Genomic DNA, 19472 nt, shown 5'->3' with positions numbered 1-19472 from the left:
ATCTATCTATCTATGGCACAAAGTAGTCGAGTCACCTTACATTGCTGAATCAACAGAAATACAACTTTTACTAAACAAATAATTAGACAACTAATAAAACACAAAAGCATGCTTAGGGTGAATCAAGTCAGTGACAGGTTAACGTAGCCTCATGAATGCCTTGTTTTATGGCGGCTGATCAGTATCGACGGCCTCTGGGCTGCGCCTCTTTTTACGCACAAAGTCGATTTAATCTTTACATGTTTGGAACAGCAGTTAAGGCTGCTAATCAGGTTCTTTTCCCAATTATCTCTATCTGTGACCGAAAATAAATTAAAGAGGCTGTATAAAGACTTGACTTGACTATAAAGACATCCTAGTCGTTTTTTATGGTTTGGCTGTCACCTACTTGGCACCTGCCTTAATAACCAGATAACATCCACTTGAAGCCACGGGCAAATTTGTGGCTGCCGTGTGACTTTTACCGCTACCGGTTTTTACTGTAACGGATCTGTGCGAGTGAGCTACAATAACCTGTAATGGTTGTAGAATACGCACCCCCCAACTTCAGAGGAAGCCTCTGCTGTATTTATTGGGTTACGCGTGTGTGTGTGTGTGTGTGGCCAATACTCAGTGGGTACAGACGAAAGAAGACAACAAAGTTTTGGTTCTGCACCACTGATGTGAAACAGTGCAGGTATGAGGCGGTGTCTCTGTGTGTGTGTGTTTGTATGTGTGTGAGGGCGGTGCGCTGACTGGGGCTGAGAGAGACAGCAGGCTACCACCACCGGACACTAGAGAGAGAGAGAGAGAGAGGGAGAGAGAGGGGGAAAGAGAGAGAAAGAGAAGGAGAGAGAGAGAGACTTGGTTTGAAATAAACGAGGTGAATGCTTCTCGTGTGTGGAGCAGACACACCGCCGTGCGTCTTTACGCTCAGAGATCACTCAGCCTCCGATCCCCTCACCGCTTCTTTCTCTCTCTCTCGTTTGTCCCACAGCAGCCTCACCTGCGAAGCCCCAGCGGAGGACAGCGGAGCTCCTCGGCGGACACTTTGCTGACTGAGAGACACCGGGACGGACAGGCAGACACCTCGGCGTACTTTTACCATGGAAGAGAGCCGGCTAGAGTAGCCCACCGCAGCCCACAGTATCCACAGCCAGACTGTCAGAGAAGACGCCGATCTTCACGATGACCCGATAAATTCCTGCCGCCGTCGCTTTCTTTGGAGAGTGGATTGACATCCCCGAGCAGCAGAGGAGACGAGCAGAGGGGCCTTTTATTTGTTCATTTCAGTCTTCAGATGGACCGAGTGCCCTCGGCACTGGCCGCCAAGATGCGCTGGATCACGCTGGTGCTTGCCGGCTTGACTTTTTGGGGCAAAGTGTCTATTTGTAACTGTTTCGACTACGAGGAGCCGGACTATGATTACTATGAAGAGGAGAAAGCGGAGGCCATTGACTACAAGGACCCATGCAAAGCTGGTGAGTCGTTTTCTTTACTTCATTTCAGCACAAAGCTCAAGAAAACATTATTTTTTTGCGCGTCTGGTCACAGCGAGCCTCGCCTCCGGCTCTGAGGTGGCACGTGTATGTGTGTATGAGCGATGACAGTGCGCGCGCGTGTGTAGCTGTGCGTGCGTGCGCTGGTCCAGATGCCCCTCTGTCCCTATCCTTCAAAACCGATAAGTCGGTATCAGACGGATGCCACGTGCAGACCGGCGACCGTCCTCTAAAGCCAGTTTCTTTCTCCTTTCACGCATTACGCGCTCGGATCCTCTTTTACCGAAATCTTGGTTTTGATAGTTGCAAAATGTTGACGCGCATATGGATGGGGGAGTGTGCGTTTGTGTGTGTGTGTGTGTGTGTGTGTGTGTTTTTGCGCTGCTACAGATGTTAAATCAAGCGTCAGTGAAGATGAGAAACAGCTGGACCCAACTGTACCAACACAGGAACCTCTTACATGCACACACACACACAACCACGGTGATAAAAAAAAAAATGTTGTTGGACATTTAATGACAGGCTGGAGCTGCTGTGGAACAACTGCAACCGTGTTTGCTCTGACAGGACATGAGGCATTTCTGCATAAATGAAATTAGGAATGTGTCCAGTGAAGTCAGCAGTTATTTTTTTCCCCCCAGTGTCAGTGAGTAGTTGTCACACCGTAAAGTGGTTTTATGCAAGAAAGAAAATATAAATTTCTTCTTCTTCAGTGTTTTATGGGTCTTTTATAGGGGTGTGTTTCTATCTGTGGTGTCTTTGCACATTCCAGCCAAATGAACTCATGTTCATTTGGATGATTCACTAGAAGATTTAACTTCAAGTGAATCTCCACAAATCCTGGAGATTCACTTTAGGTTTCTACACCATCACGCTATTAAACTAAGCTTTCTGTCTTTCCTCCTTTCTTTGAGCTCTGCATACTCTGGATGTCATATTCATTAGTGTGCATCTACATTTTAGTAATTTCAGAGAGCGGGTGTGATGGAAAATATTCAATTTTGCTACGAATGCAATGCCTGAGTTTCAGTAATGGGACAGAAACCGAACGTCTTTGCAGTATCTCAGATCGGTACAACAGATACTGTTAAATATAATAAACCGATTTTCATTTGTTTTGTTAACTGTGCCTAATAAATAAGAATTTTAATAATTTCCAGATTTTGAAACAACACGATGAAGGAGTAAGTCAACATGAAGAAGAACCAGTTTTCAGTTTTTGCTCCAATCTTCTAGTTTAAAAGGTCTGTACCTAGCATTGAGAAAAATGCATCCCTGTTCATCAAATTACATATTTAGAATTTCCTTTCAACAAAAATAAATCCTTTCCTGCCTTAAAGCGGCTTAGATACAGTATAGCTAGACGCATTGTCCTTTTAAGTGTGCGTGGATCTAAGAGTATGCAAATTGGTTGATCTTAGGAGCTCAGACACCGTCAAACTGCTCTGTGTTATACAGTGGCGAGCTGTAATATTGAAATAATTCGCCATACGTGCTCGCACTTCTTCAGCATAGACAGCCATGCTTAAACCTACATTATCAAACGGCTAATAATATGTTGCTTAATATTAGATAAACCTCGTCTCCAGCTCCAGCGAGTTAAGGACAGACATCTGGAAATCACACTATCGCAATTCTTCAAACACCGTAGAAAATCTCTGGAGGATGCAGTCATCAACAACACCTTTTTTTTTCAACTGCAAATTTCTTCATCAGCATCCCAGAGTCGTATAAAACGACCTTTGACGTCAATCAGAATAACTGCATCTAGCTATGCAGCAGATTCGTTGGAAAGAGTCGGATAAACCACAAGAAAATAAACTGTTCCAGTCGACCGGCATGTTGATGGAAGAGCTTCAGACTTCAATATGAGTTTAGTGGCAAAATCCATCTGGTTTCTGGTAAAATCTTCAAAACAGTCTTTCCAAATAAACTGCACCCATTTGTTGTCAGTTTTTTTTTGGACCCGTTGGTATTACACAGAGGCTCAGGACTCCCCCCTTTCGCAGTTTCATGCGACTGAATGTATTGTCCAGAAAATGATGAAACTATATTATAGAAAATGACTTCCTGGCTGTTTCACCGTACCGCATAAAGATATGGGAAGCCCTAAACAATGAACTGACAGCATTGGTTCATATGAAACCCTGATCGTCTGGAAATTATTTGGAAAAGCTTAGCCATGGTGTTGACTGCTTATTTCACTCGTATTATATTTATTAGCGTATAAAAAAACCAACACGTACATAAAAACACTTGTTAAAAAAGGGTGTTTTTAACATAAAGGGCATAAAGGCTTTTTACACTCTTTGTCCTGACCTGCAAAGCCGGTACTGGGGTGTCCAGTCTGGATTTTTGCTTTGCTGTAACGTTACAAGCATCATTTCTGAAGACGAGGCAGAGGAACCCTCTCCTCTCCTCTCCTCCGCTCCTCTCCTCTCCGCTCCTCTCCTCTCCTCTCCTCTCCTCTCCTCCACAGTCGTAAGAGATCGTCTTGGTACAACCAGTCATCATCTGTTAAAGCCCAGATTCTTGTTGAGGTTACACCCGTCTGTGCTTCCGTGTGCGTGTGTTTGTGTACACGTGTGCCGATGTGCGTTTTGACGGTACTTAATGTTTGTCTGTGATGACACGTCGGACTGATAAGAACTCCACCTAGAACACGGAGCGTCCAAATGCTGACCAACACGCATTCCTCACATACCGAATACACAAACCTGACAACCCTGGACACTGGATGGTGTGTGTGTTTTATGTGTCTACGTGTGTGTTTGCTCATGTGCATGTTACACTGATCTGTGTGTGTGTGTGATTTAATTTTTTTTATGTTGATCCTGCGATCCCTGTGGCTTTTTGCTATGCCAACAAACTTACCGTGCGTGTGTTTGGATGGAAGCCCGGGCAGGTTACAGGGAGACAGTCAGTCTACATGCAGTGTGCTTGAGGAACTGAGTGACTCTTATAGGTTAAAATAACTGAGTGAGAAAACACCGGCACATGTTTTTATTTGCTGGAAATGTCAATGTACATAAAGAATGTTTTATACTCACATGCTCAGATTTCTTGCTGCACACACACACATGCGCACAGATTTTCACAATAATTAATGGCTGTTTTCGCTTTTTAGCAACCCCGTGTGTCACGTTTCACCAAATCTTCTAACGGTGCGTGTAATGTTGTCTTTACGCCATGTTTAGTTTTTGTTGGAGATGTGACTGTTGAGACATTTGAGACTGTTTCTGTTCTGTTGGATCAGATATTGCCCTGTAATTAGACTCCAGGACTTTCAGGATTTACTCAGTTCTTTCATTCCCCCTTTATATTCTGTTGCGATGACACAGTTTGCACTTGATTAGTGGACTGACAGACAATTAACTGCTCGGCAAAGACCATCTCATCTCAGTTCATCACACTCCTCATCAGCAGATTGACTGTGCTGGATTCTCACTGAGCTGTAGATGTTTAAACCTCTCATAACTCAGACCATGTCTTCCACTGAATATCAAATTGAGCTAAAAGCTAAGATTGAAAACAGGAAATTAATATGAAACTCTTTTGATAGGCAGTTGAAAGCTGATAACAGCCTCTCACATACAGTAGCTGTGGAAAGTTGTGGTGGCTGTTTACTCGTTTGCTTTTTTCGTCACCAGTTTATGTGTAAATGCACAAATTAGGAGTTAAATTATCATATATGAAATAATTGTATAGCTGACTGTAATAGAAATTTTCTTTTCTCCTCTACATCTTCTGCTCACGTCTTCACAACCTGATTTGCCATCTGACTGTCGCTGTCTTTTGGACATCTTTTGAGATTTACATGTGCACAAACACAGACTCTGACTGTCTAAATACATACATACAGAAACGGATGCACAGATGCACCAGGCAGAGTACGCATGCACAGTTACATGCGTGCATATACCAGCATGCATTTGTAGTGTAGGCTGAGATGCAACTGAGTTGAAACCTTCATGCTTGATTTTCAGGACTAAATCATGATGTAATTCAATCACTCTATTGATTTATCAACTGATTATTTTCGTTGTAATTTTGTGGTGAGTGTGCAAAGACTTGGTGGCCGTGTGTTTCTGTGCGCAGTTTGTAAGAAGTGGAAGCGCGACTCATTCCAGGCCTGACCCTGTGGCATCGGTCTGAGTGGTTGGTATTCCGCCTCCTGTTTTTGCTGGGAAAACACAAGGGGAATATTTGGCTGTCTGCTTATCTCCTCCGAGTCCCGCGCTGGCAGACAGGGGAACACACACTTCCAGGCCTTTGTGAAGTGATTTCCCCACGCGAACACACACGCACACATGCGCACACACTCGGTACACACACATGCAAGGCTCCCTCCATTCACCCGCGCTTATCTCTTCCTGATTGTCTGCATCCTGCCACTCAGCTGGAGATGACACACACACGCGCACGCACACACACACACACACACGTACGTACACGCAGGCCCTCTTACGCTAACTCAAGAGTCATTCATGCTTCCTTCCAAATCACTGTTCTCATAAAATCCTCACACACACGGAGTGAAAGCTAAACAAACCTCCGTGTCCGAACGCTGTGGGTTGTTCCTTCAGGACTGATCCAAGTGTCCAACTGAGTTTTCTCTTCTGGTAAATGCAGTAGTGATGTATCACAGGAGCGTGCAGTGACCGTAACTTATTCATCTGCTGGTGTGTAATGGGCGGCTGGCAAATTAATATCACATTTTTGATTAATACACCACATAAAATATACTAGAATATAATTATGATATTTACAACATATATTTAGCCCACAAATTTAGAGTGCGATACAAAGCAAGAGCTATGCGTCACCGTGCACAATGTCCGGTTTTCTTTCAGGTTGTGTAAACTATATAAATAATTTAAACTGGATTGGGGTGTCGTGCAGCGAAGGCACCATTTGCAGCGGAGGCCGACACTACTGACAGGTTCAGGTTCTTATGCTTCTGCTTTTTCCCGTTTGTCTTGCGAGAACGGACACGGTTGTGTAAAGAAGCTGAAGTAACATCGTGAATCGACAGGAGAGGGTTGTGAGAACTTCCAGTAGGATGGGAAAAGTCCCCGATACATGAGAAAATTTTGGAATGGCAGTACTGTGTCCTTGGGCCCTGGTTCTAGCAAAAATTTGATTAAACTGTTGCCTTTTTTTTTTTGCAGAAGTACAAGCCTGTCTCCTCGCAGGTTCGATGGTTAGGATCAGGTTAAACTTGATAGTGATTCAAGGTAGAGCTCTGGAGTATTCAAGTGACGTGAAGTTACCTCACGGTTTCCATGTGGATTTTCTCATTGGAGGGACCATCTGCACCCTGCTGCCTACATGAAGTGCTCCGTGTTGGTTCAAGCTGTGATAGAAAGGCCGGCCGCTTATTTTTTCTATTCCAGATGCAATGGTTCAATACAGTTAATATGTACTGGTAGCTTCAACGTCAGATTTACAGTTAATGGTACACGGCATGCAACGATGAAGGGCAGATAGTGACGGCGGCTATGCTGACATTAATGTTGGTGTTCAAACTGAGGTGCAAAAGTCTAATGGATAAATAAATGGTATATTGTGTCAGTAATAATAAATCTGCAGCTGCTTTTGGAGTAGTAAATGTAGCCTGATTTTTGTCATTTCTTTATTTTTATGTTCTTATTTTTACTCTAGTGTCTTTTCTCCGTTTCCCCTCAGTTTGCTCTAATACAGTGCCATCACAGTGGTTGAACTGTCGACTCGTATTCACATCTTTGCTTCAGTTTTTGCAGCTCTTAGCGCGCTCATATGCACCCGTTTTCCGCTGTATGCAGTGGCACCACATGTCCACCACAGAGTTCACACCTACACTTTGAAAGAGGGTTTATGTGTGCGTCCATGCCCATTTATGTCGTGTGTGTGTGCGCTGAGTTTTTCATTTCAAGAGTGAAGCCTACCATGTCGTGACAGCGGGCAGCAGCTACTGTTCACCCCTTCCCCCATTCCTCTGTAGGAAGGAAACTAGAGCAACGTGTGTATGTGTGCGTTTGACACCGTGGCTTTATTGTGTGTGTGTGTGTGTGTGTGTGTGTGTGTTAGCGAGGGAGCAAGTGGTCTCACTCATATTATATTAAACAGGATTTTCCCGAGCAGAGTGCTCCTGCCATTGAGCTTCCGAAGTCTTCCTCAGGATTCCCGCCTCAGCACAAACTCTGCGGCCGTGCAGAGAGCCGGCTGTTTGTTCTGGAGCGTCATTGTTCCTGGAGCTGCAGAAGCCATGAGTCAGCACCGCCGTCACTCCGCCCACCTGCCACGCATTGCTCAATTATTAAAAGTCTAGGTGCTTTTATGTCACCTAGCTTTTCCTGGTGGTATTTATAGCAGCGAAAATTATTCACACAGACACACTAATGCCTGAGGAAAAGCCACACTTTTCCTACAGTCAAACTCGCTATTCTGAGCAGTGACCCAGCTGGGGCCACGACCCCAAGGAGAACATTACTGGCCTGTTCAGACCTTGCATTAAGATCCGATCTGGGCTATTCGATCGCAAGTGACCAGCTGTGGGTACGTGCGTTCAGACCTGGCATTAACATGCGTTTCCAAATGCGTCTCCGGATCCGATCTCAGTTTTGCGCTCTACGTGCAAATAAATTCTAATCAAATCATCTGGTAGAATATTTTAACAGCTGTTGTCTCTGACGGATCTCTAGAACCGAGAACAACCCTGTTTTATGCGTGTGCATCATGACTTGGCTTCACACGTTAAGTTATTATTTATTGATCTCCGCCCTGACGTTAGTTAGACCTGCACAAAACTCAGATTATGACTCCAACAATGGAAGTTTCCATACGCACCGTAATCTCCGGTAATAAAGATAAATAAAGACATCAGTGATTGAGGAAATATTTAACCACACACGGCTCCTCGTAGATCAACATGACCACATCAATAATTGACACAGAATCACACTCATGTACTCATGCATTTGTAATTAGTTAACAGCTACAGGCGATCATTTATAATGGCGACCATATGTTTTTTTCTGAATGAATGAGGCAAAACTCTGATGACGCAGGGGTGCTCCTGCGTCAGCGTCTCAGATGTGACTCAGGACTGATTGTGTTCACATTACCAAAATAATGCAGACATATGCCACCCAGTTCACCTCCAAATGTGGTCAGAAACTGGATCTCTCAAATGTCCCCGGGGGTGTTCATGCCTGTCTTCTTCATCAGCCACTTGCGGGAAGCCCAGATTGGATCTTGACGTATCATTCAGGTATATGTGGGCGGCTGAACAGCTGGTTTCTCTGTGATAAGCTATTCGTCTGTGAAGTGGTCGTTTCGTTCCCCCAAAGTACAACACTGCACATTTTTGCCAGAGAAGACAGATGATTTGAAAGAGGCGTAAAGGAAGATATTTATGTAAATTATAAGACCCCTCCCTGGACATGTGAGACAGTCTTAACATAAGTCCCCAAGAAGTTTCATCCCAATCACACCTTGTGTCTGGAAGGTTTCCGGCCATCGATGGGTCGTTAGAGTACCATTTATTTTGCAAAGAAGATACCACCCAGGCCAATCTGAACAGCTTCTTCCAAGTAGGAGTATCGTGTTTTTAAAAGATATCCAAGTGAGTTTCGGGTTGACAACACCCACAGCTGTTCCAAATAAAAACCTAAACTCCCCACTTAGAATTAAAAAATCCACTTGGATGATGGTAAGCTGTCAAGAAAACACAAACAAATCAGGTTTGGTGGCCTTTGTTTTCAGATACCGCACCCAAACTGGTTTCAGACTGTTCCCACTCTGTATCTACTAATTCTTGGCATCTGTCTGTAAGAACTGTGAACCAAAGAAAGGATAATTTCTGAGTGTACATGTAAGCCTCACATAGTGGGGTACAAAAGTCTTTCTTTAAATACATAAACACTCGAGTTGCATAAACTCCAAAAGCACGTAACCTCAGCACCATCCAGTAAGGTTGGGGGGGGGTTGAGTCTTCTTTGCTCCTCAAGTAGTTCTTTCACAGCTTTGACATGAGTCATTATCCTACTGCAGTAAGTATCCCTCTAAAAAAAACATGCAAACCATACTCTGCAAACCGCACCAGGACTGGAAAATGCAAAAAAGTGTTTTGTTTGTTGTTTTGTTCGTACCACCCTCCTTCTCCTACTAACCCGATTTTGGTGACCTCCCAGACTGATTTAGGGCTTAATATAGATAAAGTAATTAAAGTGATTGACTTTAACCTGACCATGACTTGATTTAATTAATTTCCAGACCGAATTGGCTTTCTAAAAAACGTCAACAAACCAAGTCAAACCCCTGATCTATGACTGGATACTGATTCCACAAAATCCTCTTTTGTCCATTTTTAATAACGTTTGATTTTAATGGACTACACAAACGGCTAGTAAAACATCACAGACAGGTCACATCGCAGCTTGTTGATCGTGCTGCAGGATCAGTGCCTCAAACATATTAATACCACAAGTGCTCTTTCCATTTTATCAATTGTCCATCGTTTTGGTGTAATGCACCACTAGTGTAGCTTGTATCATGCACTCTTGCTTGTATACATGCTGCATTTATGCTAGTATGCTTCATCCTGAGACATGTATGAATTTATTTGTTGCTTCTGATTCTCTCCTCCTTCTGCCTTTTTCTTCGATCCCCACCTCTTTAGTTTTTCTTTCAGCTCTCAAACAGATGGGTCCCCAAAGATTTCTCAAGGTTTCTTCCATTTCCAAGGGAGTTTTTGATTTCCTTCGTGTTGCTCAGGGAGGTTTCAGGCTCTGGGCTCTGTAAAGTGTTTTGAGACCCTTTTTATTGTTTTATACTAAATAAAACTGAATCGAACTGAATATGCAGTGAGCTGCTGGAAACCTGACCCATAGTAATATTTAAAACAGGTGAACTGGGGCTGCAAGATGATTTACTTGACCAAGCCTCTGATGAGTGTGTCGAATCCATCTGAATGCATGCTTTATCAAACATGATCAGTTTAATTGATGAGACAGAAATGGTTCACAATCGAAAGTATTTCCATTTTACACTTTTAAACAAGTTTTCTTCAGCCTTGTCGCCTGGATAAGTGACAAAAGCATTTCACAGAGAAGATATTTTGGCTCTTGCCTTTGAGATCTTTCAGTTTCAGGGCTCTGGGATTGGTCTTTTGATGGATCACTTGATCACTGGCTTCTTCTACATTTATAATAACTGTGCTTTTCACCATTGTGATGAATCTGATTATCTGCAGTAAAGTTGGTTGTATATTGAATGAAAGCTGAAGCTATCTGACCTACCATATCCAATGAGTGTCCACAAGTCCAGTGCCTGTGTACATAGCAATTATCTTTCCGGTTGCAAACTTTCATCCCTTTTTAAGACAGTTTGAAAGCATTTAAACATCAGTTTGAAGCTGCTTAAATATTAGCCAGCTTTTTCAGATTTCCTGCACTTGATTTATTCAACGTAATGAAATTCAATATTATTCAATATATTAATACTGTGAAACTAAATCATTGTAGTAGTCTTCCTGACTGAAGCTGTGCGTCAACTAGAAGGTTGTGTGGCTGCCCATCCTCCTAACAATAATAAATAATTCTCAGTTACAAATTACTTTTACTTAAGATTTCGCCACTTAATGGTCTGTTTGCTGCGAGCACCCTGAGTGCACACCCAGGACAATCTGACAGCAAACCGAGCCGCGATCACGTCTCGTCGCGGTGTCTGGCCAAACCCATGACCAGCTGGAGAGGAATCTCAGTGTCACAGTAAAGTGATTAAGGGGTTTACACCAGCTCTGCGTGTGTGTCATATGATATTATGCTATTTTGTCTCATGCCAGACATTTCTTTGCCTGTTATCCCCTTCACTTTGACTTGGAGTGGCCTTTGTAAGTGCACCGTCCTTTTGAACTCACAAATGTTCCCTTTACTTTGCTCTGAATTAGGTAAAGATCTGAAATTGAATCCAGTTATTGTACAACAACAGACACAGGAGCTGTTTTTACTCTGTAACTTAAGGTGATTATTTCTCAAGTCATCTTTGTCCTTTCATTTAGGGATGATTTTTTTATTTTTGGTTTTTCAAAAAGTAAAAATAAATATTTCTACTTGGCAAACGATGAAAGGCGCGCAGCTTTCTGCCGTTAACTGGTCTTGTTTATGGCTAGTCTGGGCTTCGTTTTCGGGTCGTTCCGGGTGTCCAGATGTGCACCTCATTGACCTAGCATCTGTTTTCAGCTGTGTACATGCGCAAAGAAACTGTTCTTTTTGTAATCTGTAGACAGACAAGCTGTGGTGGAGGTAAACACAGCAATGTGATGTGTAACTAGGTTTTTTGTCATTGTCTGGGACTGTGTTTAAGCCGGTACAGATATATAATTAAAGTGAGGTCACGTAGGTCCACATAGAGACTTTAGCCTGTCTGTGTCACAGGTGACTTGAAATGTTTGTAATGGCCATGGTTTCAGTTTCCTACATGAAAACTCACCCCCACAGAAACACTAAATTTTGCTCATAATAAATTTTATCTTATCTCACAGAAGTTAAGATCACGTCTCCAAGGCAGTGTCTCTTTCTCACAGACATACTTGCAGGAGGGCGGGGGAGGGGTGTGAAAAATTTTGAACTTGGACAACGCATCTAAATTTTTTAAATTTCTTTTTCCTGAGTACATTTTTGACCAGTGACGATACAGTCTCCAGCATGTCCTCACTTTCCCACACCTTACGAAGCGAAGTAGCTCATCATTACTCCACCTTAAACACTCACAGAGAAAACTGGAAACGGCCGTCTCAGTTTAAAGCGCCACTTAAAGTTATAGTTTGATCCACAGTAGACAATGGAGGACGTGGACAGCTTGGTCTCGCTGCAGTTATTTTGGGTTCAAGCAGTGATAAAACATCCATAGAGACAAGTCATGCAGCATAATCCAGGTCAGTGTCCGTACAAATGACCACGCTTCGTGATTTATGTCCGAATCAGAGGGTGAGGTGCTCTTTATAAAAGGGTTGTGGTGGTAAATGGAGGAGAGACTTCACAAACTGGTCGCATACCTACAATTGGATTTTGGCAACAAAACCATAGCCATTGCCAAATGTGGTCGATGTAAGATTACATATTTTAGCTGCTTAACCTTCTCTAATCTTTCCTTAATAATAACAAAATTTTTCCATTTATTTGTCTCCGTTGTTGCCATTTGTAGAGACGATAGAACGTGAGAAATTAAAAGTAAAAAGCACAATCCACGTATAACCTGGCAGCTGTAGCTCAGGTTATACGTGGATTGTCCACTAATGACAGGGCTCAATTTCCAGGTCCTTCCACGTGGTGAAGTATTCTTAGGCAAGATACCGAAGCCGAGGTTGCTTGTGTGTGCGAACGGCCGAATGAGAAGCATTCCTTGTCCGTGGGATTGCTATTGTTGTTTGTGGAGCTAAGGGATGCTCCTTACTAAAGTTTAAAATGTCAATTTATGATATATTCTGTCATTTTGTTATTTATTTCACCTTTTTACCTCATTTGATTTTATCTTGCTGCTCTTCATTAAACATTAAGCCCTTCGTGGGATCAATAGTGATCTGAATCTGAATCTGCTCTTCCACTGGTCGAAACAGCAGCAATTCTCGATGCTGCACCTCCTGTTAAACAAAACAAATCATGGCTGAGTAGAAACATGCCAGAGTTTAACTTCATGCATGTATTAAAGGTAAAAATGAATATTAAGACAGGTGACACAGGACAACCTACCAGGGTTTTGTCAAGCCTTTCATTTTGTTTTATTAAATGTGTAAAGTTGGTTTGGGGAATGGACCCAGGAAATAAATCAAGAGCAGTTCTGACTGGGGCAACTGTGAGCTGTTTAGCCATATTATTGGGATGTAAAGTGCTGTTTGGGACAGAGTGGTTTGGATGGATGTTGCGAGACTTGTTTCCAAACTTTCCCCTGCGCTGCTAAGTGCTACACTAGCTGTAAACCCAAACTGACCACAGCCTCCGTCTAGTGTGTACTTTTTACTGTCACATTTCCATCTGTTGTTTTAAAAAAATACTTTATTGTACAGTTTTGCAGCCTGCATTTTTTGGCGGCCTCGCCTCTTCGTAACTGCCTCCAACACCGTCGGCGTACAGTTGAACTCAAACGGCAGCACCTGCTGTGGCTCGCGAAGGGTTAAGGTGGATCAAGCGGCTTGCACAATAATTACTTTTGGAGAAAATCCTCAAACAGGGCCGAGATAATCTCTTTTTCATATTACCGCGCGCTCACAGCCGCAGCTATATACAATATAATAATATCACACGAGTGCGAGGGCTCATGCGCGCGCACACGTTCACACGCACGCATGCACACACTCGTCTTAGCCCACCTACAGTGTGACCTTATATTTGCTTAATGAGGAGCTTAGTGAGGCGTGTGTGTGTGTGTGTGTGTATTCTACGTGTGTGTGTGTGTATTTGTGTTAGATGCACCCCACTGAGTACAGCGTGAGTGCTCAGCAGTGCACAATTCTCTACTGTATTGTGCTGTGGTGTTTGTTAATGTCATAATAAACAGTAAAAGCCTTGAAATTTATAGCAAGTAGTGACACGAGAAATGATTTGACGCAGTTTGTTTCACGTCTGTAATGTGTTATCGCGCTTTGCAATGTATGTATGCGTTTAAATGTAACCATGGCAACTCCTCCTGTCTCCTGTGAACTGTGACCAGTTGAGCTTTAGGAACTCTCATTAATTAGAGCATATCTAAATGGGGGGAAATATATATATATATATATATATATTTTATAGCAAAGGAGCCTGGACGGTGCCAGATTTAACAAGACTCACATTGTGTGGAGTGGTTTAAGAGAGTCATTAACTGACTAACAAAATGACAACAATTGAGAATAAAAGACTGGGGACAACACAAAACTTCAGCCTACGCCGTCTGACAAAACAAATGTAAATGTCCAATAAATGTTGAGGTTAAATATGGTAGAAATAATGTCCATCCAGTTTGTTGTATGACGATGAACATGTCAAAAGATCATCTGTCGCGCACACACAGGCTGCAGAGTGAAATTGATCAGCGTAACCCTCCCTTACAGTACGATACAACACATCTGGTCTGCTCCCCAGCGCGGTGGGATGTGCCGTGAGCGTCGTCTTCCCCTCAGTTTGTGTTTGGTGCATTCGTTTTGTGTGTGTGTGCTTGCTGCAGTGCCCCTCCTGAAGGGCGAACAGTAAGGCCATGGTCAGCATGATGTAGGTCTCCCGGGACATCCTGGGGTTTTTGGATCAATACCTCTCCTCCCGCATCTCCCTGCCTCACTGTCCTCACTCCTCCTCACCCCCTGGCTTGACTTTGTGCTATTTATGGACATCTCCATGGATTAACAAGACCCCTACAATCAATGGGCCGAACTTACTATCGCTGTGCTCTCCCTCCTCTTCTCGCTTTGTATCTCTGCTTGCGTCAGCTCGTTTTCTCTGGAAAAACTTTTAGTCCTTGTAGTTTCCCTTGTTGTCCTGACATATCCGAAACTACTTGGTGCGTGATCTCAAACACTGTCCCATAAATAGAAACAAAAGCAACGGGGGAAGTATCATTTCTACTGCAGGTGCAATGCGATACTGATATGAGGATTCTCACGGTGACCTTTTGCCAGAGACGTGGCAGTTTCTCTAGGTGTAAATGGATTTTCTGCTTGTGTATTTTGTCCTGTTCGTGGCCCACTATGATGTCAGGTTGGGACGCCCCAGAGGGAGCGTCAGCAGGAACTGTGTCGCCCACAGCGCAATTTTTTCTGTCTGACAGTTGTAACAGGCCTGTTCAGACCACGTCTTAAAAATGAGCGCTCGTATAATTGTGTTACTTTTGCGACTTCGCAAACGTTTTGTGACTTCAGATCGGCATCTTCAGCACCCGTTAAAACCTCTTTTATATGTATGCGGCAGTTTCTGACTGCTCCACTTTTCAGCTGGAGAATGCATTTAGTTTTACTGCAAAGTCTGCTGTGCATTTCTTATGGTACATATAACAACTTGACTTAGAACTAATAAGCTTGACTGGTTTCTAACTGATGCTGTGCGACGATGTACCTGCTCATGAAATTACCCAAACTCCTTACAACCTTACAGCTACTTTCAGACTAACGTGAACTAGCTTTTACTTGTACACTTTAAATTCATTTTAACTTAATATTTTTGAATATGTGCCTATTCGCTGCACAAAAGAAGCTGCTGAATGTGTCACTAAACAGAAAAACCTTTGCTCTTTAGACAATTTAGAGACTAAACTGACTTTATATGAATCATTGAGATAATATTTAGAAAGCAAATTAGCTTAGGTCACCTTGGAGCAGCAAAATCTGCCTATCATCAAGAGAGTAATTCATGCCACAGTATATCTTGTTCAGGAGACGCCTAATGCGTATTCCCAGTCTTTATGCAATGCTTTAGTGTACAGATCAGTATCAATCTTCTTTAACTTTTCACCCAGACATTATCTCCACAACTATCGGACCACCGCTGACCACCGTCTGTATCTGAAACCCGTGGTCATTGTGGTTTGCTCCTGTCTCCAACAATAGTGCAGAGTTGAGCACAATGGCATCCTGACCCCCGTTTCCTTTAGCGGCAATCCTGATTAGCTAAGTGACGAGCTTCTCCCATGCCATTGTTAATGTATTAGTGTCTTGAATCCCCGTGGAGGGCAATAACACCGCTCAGCTAATCATTTAGCGATGGTTATCGTTCAGTTGTTCATTGTTACGAGCTGCAGATATGCTTTGCTGTAGATAAGGAGGAGGAGAAAGAAAACACACTGAGAGAACAAGGGACCCAATATGAGCTTTGTCTGATGCTATGTGTGATAAAAACACATAGATCATAGATTGTGGTGTGGTGATGTGACAGAGTCATAAATTATGAGGGTTGAAGCTGATGAGGCATAATTTTAGAAAAGGTCAGTTATGGTTATGACCTCTGTCATGGCAGCGTGCCTGTACACCTGGCATTTAAGTCTTGGCATTAAACTCGACACTCTGTTCCCTTTACACTGAGTGCCACGTTTCCTTGTTGACGTAGCATTAATTTCTTCCTCATCAAATATATATATATATTATATGAGCATGATCTTTTTTACTACTTCTACTTTATTTGCAAACTTTTTTCACATTTTCTTCTGTTTCAGATTCTTTTAAAACATATGTAAATGTTTTTTTCTCATCAGTCTACACATAGTACTCAGCTCAATGACAAGGAAAAATCAGGACTTTGGATTTCTTTATGTTGATTTAGTACATTTTATTTAATAGAGATTTCAGACTGTTCACATACAGCGGCGCTTGGTTAAAGCATGGCAGTGTTGGGTTTCTATTGATGGATAGAAGGATGGATGGATGGTAAACATATAGTGTGTGTAATCATCCTCTTCTGTCTCTTTCAAATCCCATAATTTCACGGTATCTTGAAAGCCTGCATTTGTGCATTGTTTATTTATTGATGTTGTCCTCTATCTCTTAAACTGGAGTCAGGTAAAGATCTCTTTACATCCTGTAGATACAGCGTGAACGAGTGCAGCAGCTAATAACATAATGTGTGAAAGTAGCTTGAGTGGTGGAAGAAGTCAGGGAGGGAGGAGGCGAAGGGAACAGTTCAGGGCACAGCAGTGGGAGTGTCACAAAAAAAGGCTTACGCATTTTCTGATATTGAACCATTGAAAAAAGACTCCCGGGGGGGGTTTGACGCTCTCTCTCTCTCTCTCTCTCTCTCTCTCTCTCTGTGTATGTGTGTGGGGGGAAACAGTAATAGCTAGACAAAGCTGATATGAGGTCCAACTAATGTCAAACACAAGTTTTAGACGCGTACACTCTGACTGGTGTGATCACTTGTGTCACTGATCTACTTCCTGGTGTGTGTGACATTTGCTGCAGCCTGCTGTCCAGCATCCAAAAGCACATTGTATTTACCTAATCAAAGGAAGTTAGGACTCTGCACTGGATGTCTTAGTGGGTCAGACAGTTTGAACCTGAACTTGAGACAGTGTTAACTCACTGGGCACTGGGGTTGGTTCACTCCACTCATACCAATCACTTCACACCAATATGAAGTGGCCAGTACGCCTTGCTCATACTCGAAGAACTTTCAGGTTAATAATGGAACCTATTAACCTGAAAGTTGAGAGTGAAGTGGCCAGTACGCCTTGCTCATACTGAAAGAACTTTCAGTTTAATAGGTACCATATCAAACTCTAAAGCTTATTAACATTATTGACCTGAAACCTGTGACAGAAGAAAGAGATCCTGTTCAGGAAGGTTTCAACCCTAACCCTTCTTTTTAATTGTATACACACAAATAAACAAACTGGTGTGCTAACCATTTTATTATCGACATTGCTCTGAGTATGAAGATTTGTCAGGTTATTTCCAGGGTTGATGAATAATTACACAAATAAAGGCTGATTTGAGATAATTAAAACCTCTTTTTTTGTCTTACTTCCAGCTGCATTTTGGGGCGACATTGCATTAGATGAGGAGGACCTGCGCATGTTCCAGATCGACAGGACGATAGACCTGAGACAACACACACACATGCACCCACACTCCAGACAGGGGCACACGTCTGGTGAGTGGATTCAACGCCTCACTCTTAATCTGCAGTCGTTCCTTTTTCTTGTTTCCACCGAAACTGCTTTGTTGCTTACCAGCTGCAGCTTAGAAGTATATTAGCACTATTTGTTTCATAAATTTTCCCGCTCTCGTGTGTGTCAGGTGGCCTGGAAGAACATGAAACTGTGAAGAAGGGAGGATCGTTATATCTACTGCTGGAAAGAATACGGAGATTCGGCTTCGGTAAGAAACGTGAAATTCACCACGTGCTTCGACCTCTGCCTCCAAAGACACAGTTACGGAGATCATACCATTGGCTTTGCATGTCAAAGCTCAGGGACACTTCCCCAAAGCGTTTTACTGCGGTGACCTGAATATTCTAGGGAGACTATGGTTTTAGTCCCACCTTGCAAATGCAACCATGCCAAAAAAAAGTACAGAAAGTGTTCACTGTGATAAATGACACTCAAGAAAGTTTTAAGTATCTGATTTCATCAAAGTGAAGTGTATGGAAATAAAGGGTTGACTGTGAGGCGGAAAACTTAATACATTTTGGAAATGACGCAAAGTAAGGTAATAAGATCATACAGTTTACAATTAATAGCACAAACATGTGCTCATATTATCAGAAAGGTAGCTGTGTTACAGTAGTGTGTTACAACTATGCTGCAGGAAATGCTGCTGAGTTTCAGACCAAGATTGGAGACAAAGTTATGTACAGTATCTGAATGCAATTTACAATTTACTGGAGGGCATTTACTGGGCAAGATATTAACATTTAAATATGAGCAACTAGTTTGTTGCAGAAAAGTAATTTGAATCTCTATGTCCAACGTCACAAGTCGTCATTTTGGTTTACAGCTAATCCCTTTTTCAACCTCAAGAATCCTGAGCAGGACTGTATTTACAACATAACAGCATCATTTTTCAACTGTAATGTGAATGAGACTTTAATCATACAGACCACCAATATTCAGATTTTCTTCATGAAAGTAAAAGAAGAAGAAGTCAAACCCACACAACAGCCACAAGCTAAAATACTATTTATGACAAACTTGTGTTCAATACATCAAGAGTCAACAGACCATAAAGCGGGATGGAAAAGCTGCTTTCCTTTATGCTGCCTGCAAGTTTTACCACAGCTTCTATTATATGTAAGCACAATGATATCTCAGAGTCACAGAATGTTTGCTTTACCTTTTTATCACTCAGCTCATCCAGCATACGTTATGAACGCCTTTAAATTAAATCTTTAATCAAAGTGCACTGACAGAGCTATTTCTGTTTGAGTTTTCCAACTCTTTGATTTCAGAGCAAACTCTGAAAGGTCGTGTAAATTTGAAGTGTTATGAGCTGATATTTGTTTTATTTAACAGCCCTGTCATTTATTGTATCAGAACGCAGCTGGATTTAATTGCGGT

At 42.5% G+C, this 19472-nt stretch overlaps 1 protein-coding gene across 1 annotated transcript in view; it reads left to right on the top strand.

Moving 5' to 3' along the window:
- tll1 (tolloid-like 1) overlaps positions 1 to 19472 on the top strand; it is a 44773-nt gene continuing 25301 nt past the window's right edge. The window contains exons 1-3 of the mRNA XM_084573213.1: positions 1 to 1460; positions 17945 to 18067; positions 18214 to 18294. Of these exons, the coding sequence (XP_084429339.1) occupies positions 1280 to 1460; positions 17945 to 18067; positions 18214 to 18294 (385 nt within the window). The 5' untranslated portion in view covers positions 1 to 1279. The remainder of the gene's footprint in view (positions 1461 to 17944; positions 18068 to 18213; positions 18295 to 19472) is intronic.

Source organism: Chelon labrosus (assembly GCF_963514085.1).
Source record: "Chelon labrosus genome assembly, chromosome: 2".
NCBI classification, from domain to species: Eukaryota; Metazoa; Chordata; class Actinopteri; order Mugiliformes; family Mugilidae; genus Chelon; species Chelon labrosus.
This window is presented reverse-complemented; position numbering and strand designations above follow the sequence as displayed.